The sequence below is a fragment of the Physcomitrium patens genome, chromosome 9 (genome assembly GCF_059467195.1).
Source record: "Physcomitrium patens ecotype Gransden chromosome 9, ASM5946719v1, whole genome shotgun sequence".
Taxonomy (NCBI): domain Eukaryota; kingdom Viridiplantae; phylum Streptophyta; class Bryopsida; order Funariales; family Funariaceae; genus Physcomitrium; species Physcomitrium patens.
The window spans coordinates 12,924,078-12,934,588 of record NC_143418.1 but is presented as its reverse complement, the minus strand read 5'-3'; the positions used below and the strand labels follow the sequence as shown (position 1 = coordinate 12,934,588).

Sequence of the window (10,511 nt, the reverse complement as noted above, 5' to 3'; positions counted from 1 at the left end):
CTTTGTATTGAATGCATGCATTGTGTTATTTGCATGCTTTGATGTCGTATCTCCCCTTCAAAACCAAACAAAGTCATTCAGCTGGGGTTGCCAAGATGAGATTCTGGAGCATTAATTTTGAATTCCTACGGGCACACATAATTATTAAAGAATAAAACATCGAATAAAAATATATAAATGGTAAGAGAGTGCTTGGGATCCAGACCACACAATGGAGAATAGAGATTGGATTTTTTTCGTATTAATTATTGAAAGAAACCCGAGGATGTGAAATAGTAAACAATGTGAGTTGATAATCTTTGTTGATTGGGTGTGCTGCACCAATTAAAATTAAAAGAAACTTGCATTGATAAAATATACTGTGCATGAGTGGTTTGTTTTGTGACATCTCTTTTTCTAACTTGAGATTTATGAAATTCATTTATGCCATGCCATCAAATGAAAAAATAACTCTTCCCAATAATAATGTATGAATATCATGATCTTATGCATGTACATTGTAGAATCCATCTTTTCTTTTCACACACACATGTATTTATATCTATATAATAAGGAAGCTTAAGTTAAAACAAAGAAGCCTTCTCATAAGCCAAAATTTAAGAAAATGTTAACCAACAAAATGCTTGACATAACTTGCAAAAGACCTTTGGTTTATTATTTGCAAACAGTTTTTCCATACCCAAGGGCATGAGTTTCTGCTAATATATAATAAAAAATAAATTGGAAAAATAAAACCCCATGTCCATTATTGTTTGTTTCAAGCGAGTTTTTTCCAATTAGTAACATGATACGTAAATTTGAATTATACATAAATTTGGATTTAATGGTTTGACTGATTACATAAAAGAAAGAAAAAGTACAACATAATGTTTCACATATATGCTTTTTATAGAAATTTGTAGAACCAAATAATCACAATGATTAAAATACCATGTGTGTAGATACTTGCTCCAACATACAAACAAAATACATGCACTCCGGCAAAGTTTCTAAAATAGAAATTTAGCCACAAAGTTTTCAATCTCATTGAAATAAATTTTAATAAATGCATTGTGTAAAATTGGAATTAAAAAGAAGTAAAATAATGAAATTTTAATCCTTCTTTGCACCACTTCTAATGTGACATTTTGTGGGATGTATCAAAGTAAGTGAGTAAAAGTAAAAGTAAGTAAAAATAAAAGTAGAATAAATTATATTACAGAAGATATTATCTTAGATAAGTTGCTATTTCTCTTGATATATAAAAAGCCAAGAGATGAGGTAGATGAATGGACAAAAGCTTTTAAGAATATAGAGAATATACTAAAAGTATATTTGTATATCTATGGATAATCTTGGTAGAATGTTGGATGGATATATTCATCAAAGAATGGAATTTGTCTATTAGGGCAGCAGCCACTATCTATAAATAATGGATATTGGAACTAAAAGATATCTTATTCCATACTCTCTTTGTGAATAACCTTGCTAATGTTATGTGTTGGTAACTTCAAAGTTATTTTTATTGAATAGGATGTAATACATGTTAACTAAACTCTCACACGTTTTTATAAAAATAAATTTAAAATAATAATAATAATAATAATAAAAAACACAAAAACACAAATACAAAAAGTCATACAAAAATATCAAAAGATGGTAGACTCCATAACTGACTTGAATTGTAACAAATCATATTCATAATAAGAAGATTTAAAAATTTACAATTAACAAATAAATTAATAAATTGCACATCAAATATTCAATTTCCAGAAACTGCTTATGCTCTTCAAAAGCCTGATCATGAATTATTCTTTAAACAAGAAGAATTGTTTTATAACTTGAGAATTTACATGAACACTACCAATATATATATATATATATATATATATGAATGGATATATGAATGGATTTATAAAATAAATTAATAATAATAGTTAATATTTAATTAAAATAAATATTAATAAAGTGCTCCAGCAAGGTAGGCAAGACCTGGGAGTGGATCGCAGCGTGGAAGCTCCTCCACGATCCAAACTGACGAATGCTATCATCCATAAATGAAACCCACAGCGAACGAATGAGGAGGAGGGCCAGGCAGGGGCCGCAGTCCAAGGCATGAAGCATAAGTGTGAGAAGCCCACAGCAGCTTTTTCCCCTTCGATGATGCAAGGTGGCTTCGCGACGTGACGGAGGCGGAGGGGCAGCAGAAGAAGAAGCCTACGAGTGAGTGCTGGAGACTGTTGGGTTGAGCCCAAATTGCAGGAAAATCGGTCGAGTGACGCCCGAAATTTCCGATTTTGAAGCTCCCCTTGAGTGGTGTCGAAAGCACTCGCAGAGAGGAGGACTCCGTATTTGCGGCCTGCATTCAGAGAGGCGCTGTGGAATGACAAGGAGGACTGATCATCGCGAGGAGACGACGACGAGAGGTTTAGAGGGCTGAGCCAGCGCGAGATACAGCGCTGGATATGGCTTTTGCTCCGAGGCTCCGTGCGGGAAGTCTGTTTTCGTGTTGGGTTTGAATTTGGGAATGTGTGCGGCTCTGCGCAATTGACTTGGTTTTGCGCACTGGATCATCCGCGAAGATACATCGTGAAATTGGTGGTCTCAAGAGCAGTGGGGAAGTCAGCGATTCCGCAATTGTCTTGATCCTGTCGTGTTCTGCGCTGTCCCGGCATTTGATTTCCTCAGTAGTTGGCGGAGGTTTTGTGCGAGCAGCACTGGGGGTGCATGGATCCGTAGGCTTGTCGATGCTTGGCCGTTGATTGGTTACCAGCTACGGTGAAGTAGTCAGCAGATTTTGGCGAACCCGGTGGAAAGATTGGTCTTTAAAAGCGTAAGTGTATAACTATTGACATGTAGCATTAGTTGAGGCTGGAATTTCTGTTCTTATTCGACCAGCACATTTCTCCTTGTGAAGTTGCCCGCACTGTCAATCGAAAATTCGAAAGGATTTCCCTTGTTGGCATCCTGTTTTCTCCATCGAACCTTCGTGTTTGGCAGCCTTAATATTTTGGTTCCATCCTCTCCTTTTTTTTTCTTTTTTCTTGGAGAGTGGTATTCCAAGGTCGTCAACCTGGCAACCCTGGAGCATAACGACATGAGCAGGCGGTGCTCGCACTGCGGCCTCAATGGCCACAACAGCCGGACGTGTCCCGAACGAGGGGTGCGGCTGTTCGGGGTGCGGCTGACGGACAGCGTGAGCAGCACGAACATGCGGAAGAGTGTGAGCATGAACAATTTGAGCCACTACTCGAACGTGCACAACCCGGCGTCGCCTCCAGAGCAGTGGGAGTCCGGAGCGGCTCCCGACGGGTATGTGTCGGATGGTCTGGTGCAGACGTCGAACAACGCTCGAGAGCGCAAGAAAGGTACGATTCGATTACGCAGCTGGGCTTTGTAAATGCTGAGGCGTGCATTGTGTCTTCTTTTTTCTTTACTTTTGGAAAGCAGCATGTCGGTCAAAACACCTAAAGAAAACGATTGAATATTAAACAAAAACTGTGTCTAGTGCATTCTGCTCTAGAATTGGGACCGATACAGTAGGGATTTCTTCAGTGGAGGTAGTATCTGCAATGAATCATACTGTGCATTAAAGCTGAAGAACAGTTATGAGGTTGGACTCTGGACTTTTTAGCAGAATTTTCGAGTCTGAGTGTGTAGGATGTTTTGTCCATACATTCTTTCCAACATATGGAGATGTGAGACCACCGAAACATCGGAATGTTACAGTGACCAGAATTGAAAGATTACGTTGACGATTTGTGTATTTTGTCAGTACCTTGAATAAGCATCCTAGTTTTGTGCCTACTTCGTAATTATTCTACCGGTGTTTAGTAAGTGGTCAGATTGTGTTGCTGTTAGATTGGTTTTTTCAAGCTACATACTCAATGGACGTAGATAACAAGATATTCTTCTTTCAGTAAGAGTATTGGCTGGTCTACGTTCGAAGGGTTTTTGTTGAGCTTTGACGAGTTGCTGAACACACATCCTAATTGGAACATTATTCAGAAGGCTGGCAACTCTCCAGTATCACTGAATGCAAGTTTTCGGAGAATTGACATTCACGCATATGCTCCCCTCTTTGCACATTGATCTTATGGCCCATTTGTTACTGTTACAGGTGTGCCGTGGACAGAAGATGAGCACCGTCTATTCTTGCTGGGATTGCAAAAGCTCGGAAAAGGTGATTGGAGAGGTATTTCGAGGAATTATGTGCATACCCGGACACCGACGCAGGTTGCAAGTCATGCTCAGAAGTATTTCATCAGACAGAGTAACTTGAACAAGAGAAAGAGACGATCCAGCCTTTTTGACATAGTTTCTGAATCGGCAAGTGTCTACCATATCTCTGCAGCATTTCCACGTGTCAGTAATGTTTGCAATACTGATAGCAACCGAACAGCAACTAACTGAAATATGGGTCTTAGAAAGGCCATAGATCAGACGGATACAGGGTCCACACATGAAGAGACGCTTGATAGTATTCTAGGGACAGAGCATCTCACGAAACTGAGCGGAAGACTGTGGATCAGTAGAATATCTAATTTTGACTGGAATGGTATATGCATCTTCATTTGATGCTGCAGCATTGTTAAGAAAACAATGCCTGCGATATATCCATGTTTGTACAAGTCCGATTATATTACTTAGCGCTAGCCATTTCTCTTACGTTTTATGTCTAAGTTGATTCTCTGGTATGATGCAGGGTGTTCCTTCGATTGCCGAAGAGTCCACGTCCATCGCTGATGAGGAGCACGCCACCCCTCTCCCGCAGTTGAGCCTGGGTCACAGCTCCCTCTACACTGCAGCAGGGGTGCTGTACAAGGCGTCGTCGATGCAGGGATACAGGCTGCCAGTTCGGCCTCACTCGGTGCCCAAGCATGCAAGCCTGCCCATGGCGTTGCCGTTGATGGCGGTGGGAAGCAGCAGAGGAGGAAGAGGAGCAGCGGGTGCAGAGGGGATGACGACGGAGGTGGTGGGGATGATGGGGTTCGATGCCAAGAGCTCGTCCAGAAGTGGGCTGGAGAGACCAGTCGCGCGGGGGATGAGCAGCAGCTACAACATGGAGAGCAGCTCCTCCAGGAGCGCCATGGACAGAGGCGGCCCGGCCGTGCCAGTGGCAGTGGCATCATGCGCGGGAGACCCGGGCGTGCGCGTCGGTGGAGCGTCGGGGGCTGGAAGCATACCGTTCTCGTTCAGCTGGTGGGCAGGGCTGGGGCAGGGCAGGCCGATGGGTCCGTCACCGCCGCAGTGCAACATCGTGAGACCGACAGCGAAGGTGGCCGCGGTGAGCTCAGCACCAGCGAAGATGGAAGAGGAGGAGGAGAAAGAGGATGGTCGGGACATCGCTGAGCTGAGCTTGGGACCGTCGCGTGCGGAGCCTTCGCAGCTGACGGCAAAACTGCTGGAGGCACCGTCGAGGCATTCGTCGGCGTTCCACGTGAGCTCGTCGTTCGATGCGAACAGCATACAGCAGGGAGTGAATGCGATCAGCGTGGTGTGAAGCGGGCAGAGGGAGGGAGGGAGAGAGAGAGAGTAGGAAGAAGAGCGTAGGAGGTGTAGAGTAGGTGGCAGGGCAACTCCGGTGCATAGGAAGGAGAGCCATGAACGGAAGAAGGAAAAGAAGCAGCAGCAGAAGTGGCATGATAGAGGGGTCGCTGCAGAGATAAATTCTTTATGTACATAGCTACATTTATTGGTGCGCCAGAGCAGAGAGAAGACCACAGCAGCTGTAAATTTGCGACGATGCGTCGACAACGAGGAGGAAGATGAGGGAGCTGCTGAATTGAGCGAGTTACGTGGGATTGCCGTTTGTGGATCTTGAATCTAATCAGGACTTGAGTACGACTTGAATCAACACTCAGTAGTTTCGGATGTTTCCCGTTCTCTGTATACGCAAAGCAAAGTGAAGTTCGTGTCAGTAAAGTATGCACGTGTTTGGCCTTTTATTCTGAGTCGCCATGTTTGTTTATGGTGAATTTGCATCTCGGGCAGTGCTTGTTCGACGTTCTGTTTTTGAACAGTTCTGAAGTAGTTGATGGGATGGGCATCATTCGCTGTGATATTATGGGGTTGTCTTTCACGTTGGTATATAATACCACTTTTGAGGTGTATTAGTCCAAAATCATGTAGTCATCTGTCTTTAATGGCACATCATCTGGCTTATTGTCTAGGCTGTCCCTTCAGTTTACAGTTTCATTGGTATTTCTGTGAGTTTATGCACGAGGTAACTCTCCGATTCGGATGGGGACGAACGCACACACACATTCACTCGATCACTCTCACACTGCTGTCCTTGGAACTCCTGCGCCCGGAGTCATCGTCTGTGCATGTCTGCAGGGGCAATCTCTCTTTGGTTTTCTATGTACAGGTTGTGTGCACGACAGACACCGCTTACACCACGAGCAGCAACGTTTTGCAGGGTATCTACTGACCGTGGGCAGCGAAACTTGGTACCAGGCAATACAATATTCAGGTTGAGTGTGCAGGACTTGTTTCGTCTGACATTGCATGATTGGTTCGTGCAGAGAAATTGCTGAGGATCATGGAGATGTCCTTCTTTTAAGCGTGTGTGATTTGCTGTCCACAACTTCATTTGTTTATATTTTGTATTTTTTTTTTTTAAAATAACTTGTCACCAGTTTGCATTTGCTCTAGGGAGCGTTACCTGCTCACGTTTGGAATTGAAAAGTGCACGATTAGAACCTGTCACTCTTCCCTACAGTCAAATCCAGTTGCCGAGCGTATCCTGTAGTGACCACATGTTTGAAGATTAGCGATGCTTCCTCTACCTTCACAAGCTTCCTTTCAAGCGTGGTGTGCATTGCGTATGAGTTGCCTGCATTCATTGTTACTATCTCAGGTTTAACATGCCGATCCTAAGCCACTCTTCCACCATCTTCGTTAACCATGCCTTCAAACCACCACCCGGAGCTTCATCAAGGGTGATTGTGAAATTTGAACTAATAGCTCTTTTAAGAGTCTCTCAACAATTCTGTCCAGGGAACCGTAAAAAACTGAGCCAATCTTTTAGTTATTTGAATCAGGTACTGTGCAGTCGGGAAGCAATTATGGGTGCCCACCTGCTTCTACTCTTTTTAAGTAATTCTGGTCAGAAATTATTCCTCACAAGCACTGATCGAAGGATCTAGAACAAAATTTTCTGTGAGGATCCCCGCATTTGGGTGACTCTGAATCTCGGGAAGATACACCGCAGTATTCACTGTATGTTGGAGCATGTTGAATCCGCAATCCACTATTAAATGAAAAAAAAAAGCAAAAGCTTTGAGTATCTTGTGTCAACACTTGTAAGAAGCTATTTACATGAAAAAAAAAAAAAAATTGCCAGAAGTTTAACACAATCTAATAAGAGCCCTTGGATGAAACTCTTTACAAACTTATAGAAACCATCATCATGCTTAGTAAAGCATAGCACAGTGCAACAATTACCAGCCTGAATTGGCACATTCAATGGGGACATGGTTCAAACAGCTTCATGTTTTCTCAGCTGCATGTACCCATGTTGCAAATTTGGTCTCCATGTTGGGGCTCAAATGGGGGCAGATCTGGAGCACACCCAATCACCTTTATTGTTACAAGAAGTCGAATAAAAACAGTTCAAGGTTTTGTTTAAGGTTGGTTCCATGACCTGATATGTTACTTATATACAGTAGAAAGAAAACTGTTCATGAATCTTTATAATTTATCAAAGAATAGTTGAGGGCAGTGACAAACCCTAGTTTACAATTTCCCATGTTTGCCTACAGTGCCTTGATAAATGACACCCCCCCCCCAATGCATATAGCCCCTGCATTATTACAATCAACTCACTGCACTATCTTTGCTAAAGTATCTAATTATACATATACACACATGTGCAAATATATATATATATATATATATATATATTTATGTGGGAATATTAAACTGATCTAGATAAATTTTAAATTGACCTATTTTTGTTCTTACTGTCACGTATTCTGATTTGACCATTTCGTCCATTCACTCCATTTCAACATTTCATTCTCCTCAATTAAGTCACACACAAAAAAAAAACAAAACAAAACAAAACAAAAACAAAACAAACAAACACACAAACAAACAAACATTAGACATACACTAGAAATACAATTGTGAACAAGGAAAAAAAACTCCAATAATACAAAATTTAGGGGTTGGTCAGGAACATATGACGTGATACATGGCAGTTAGAGCAAAGTTGGGTCTATTTAATATTCTCTTTATATATATATATATATATATATACCATGCCTGGACAAGATATAAACCTACCTACATTGGGTAACAGGTTATTGTGTTTAAGGCATGATTTTCTGTGATAAAACTGGATGGCTTCACAATTGGGTGAAAAAATGCAAAATTTTCTAGAGTTTTAGCCATTTGGTCTGAATGTCGAGAAAAATCTGAACAAAATTATTTAAATAAATAAATAAACTCCAAATTATCCAGATATCCTACCAACAGGGATATTGTGGTGGAAGCAGAAGATTTAGGAATCGAAGAGCACAAGACTATCTTGTGAGGGTCCAGTTTTGACGGCCACGATCCCCCCCCGGCCTCAAAGTATGCAGGAATTTCAACCCTTCCTTTTCTTTTTCTTTCTCTATTTCCCTTTCTTTCTTCCCCCCTTAATTTATTTAATAGGCCATCCTCCTTTTACTTTCTCGTAGTTGAGTGCATGGGACATATCCAATAAAACGTGACCATCTGTCAGTTTAGCTGGCCTCCACGCCTCGTATCCTTTTTCACTTTTATCCTTTTCGTACGGCTGACCTGTTAGAACTATGGAGGAGGTATTGCTGTCCTAGCTGGCACTGGAGCTGCTGAACTGGCACGCAGCTGCGATGAGAGCGCCGCTGACTTGGCAGTCCACGTCTTCCAGACACCACGGGAGGGTCGTTCACACCTCAGCAGCGTAAGACTGGCTTTTTTGTGGGTTGGATAAGCTTAAATTCTGAACCAGCGACGACTCCATTGACCCCAGCCTCTTAGCCTTTGTTGGGTCTTTGGAGAAGGGCATAGGGGATGTGGATGCTATTAAACCATGGGGCAATTGGATGGTGCCATCTACTAATTGAAACCCATTTGGGAGACCTCACAAAGATCAAGGCAAAGGGGCACAATCACAAGGCATATTGCTATTACAAATCATGATAAAATGATGGGATTTCTTTAGCTCACCCATTGGTGTCAAATCTATGTGGAATTCAAAAAACAAAAAAAAAGGATATGTTTCTTTTGACATTGACATGGCATTGACTCAATTTTACTTTATTTTGTGTTGTTTTGTTTTCTTTCTTTTTTGGGTTATTTATGGTTTTGGAATGGCACTATAAAGACTCATTGATTGCATCATCATCAAAATAGGATTGAAACATGTTTTGTTGCAATGATATTGTTGCAATACACATTCACTCACTTCATTGTGAGATGGTAGAAACAAGCATTCTCTTTCATTCTTTGTTTTGTTTTGTGTACATTGTTGTTATTGTTGTTGTTGTTTTTTGTGTTTTTGGATCACTTCCAAAATAACTTCAACATAAGAACATGTTCTAACTAGTAGAGAATATATATATATGCTTGTGTAATCCAAAAATAGATTAAATCAATTTATTTATTTAAATTACTATGATTGTTATGGTTTAGATAAGCCATGTATGATGACCCAAATGTGTGGAATTTTAATATTCTGTCAAACTGTGCCAACTTTTCTATAGCTTATAGCTATGATGTCCATCTTTGTTTCATTCCAACTGTATAGAGAATTACTTGTAAGGTTTGGTTGAGTTTTTTTTTCTTTTCAATGTATGTTTCCAATATATATTGTTACAATCAATGAAGCATGTCTGTTTGTCTGTTTGTTGATTTGTTTATTTGTTTTATTTTTTTTTTAAAACCCAAATATATTTGCAAATTTTATCATCAAAAACTTTTTCATTTTAAAATATCCAAATGGTCCAAACAGACACAGTACTAACCAAATCTTGTTAAACGTTTTTTTAAACTTAGTTCCAATCTTGTTGTAAGGATTTTTTTATTCATGTGCAACTGCTTTCTATGGCCCCTACCTCCAAATACATTGGTGTAGTTGATTATGTTAAAATGCAGCTAACTCCTTGACAGTTACAACTAGTCCACATTCTCAAATTCTACAAAAAAACTATTTCACGTTCCCAACATACACATAAATTGACAATGAAAATAACACACCCTATTGCATATAGGCTCTCCACACATTAAAAAGCACACCCTAAAAACCCATGTCTTGATACCAGGAGAACAGGTGGGGAACAAGGTTGAGAACGTTCGAAAACACACATGGGAACACGAATGACGGAAAAGGACTCGTAACGGACGTTCCCAACAGCCGGTCGGACACCGGCGTTTCCGGTGGACGGCGCCCGTCGCGAGGAGTTGAGGCAGGGGACGAGAGGAGGACCGACACGAGAGAAAGAGAGAGAGAGAGAGAGAGAGCTGACTCATGGCGGTCTGAAAATTCATCAGCACTCGGC

General features: G+C 41.1%; 1 protein-coding gene across 1 annotated transcript; it reads left to right on the top strand.

The window, feature by feature from the left end:
• Positions 1-2,143: 2,143 nt before the first annotated feature.
• On the top strand, positions 2,144-5,925 carry LOC112287020 (uncharacterized). The gene is made up of 3 exons (XM_024529610.3): positions 2,144-3,347; positions 4,100-4,308; positions 4,685-5,925. The coding sequence occupies exons 1-3, from the start codon at positions 3,077-3,079 to the stop codon at positions 5,480-5,482; spliced, it is 1,278 nt and encodes a 425-aa protein (XP_024385378.1). The 5' UTR covers positions 2,144-3,076; the 3' UTR covers positions 5,483-5,925.
• Positions 5,926-10,511: the final 4,586 nt, after the last annotated feature.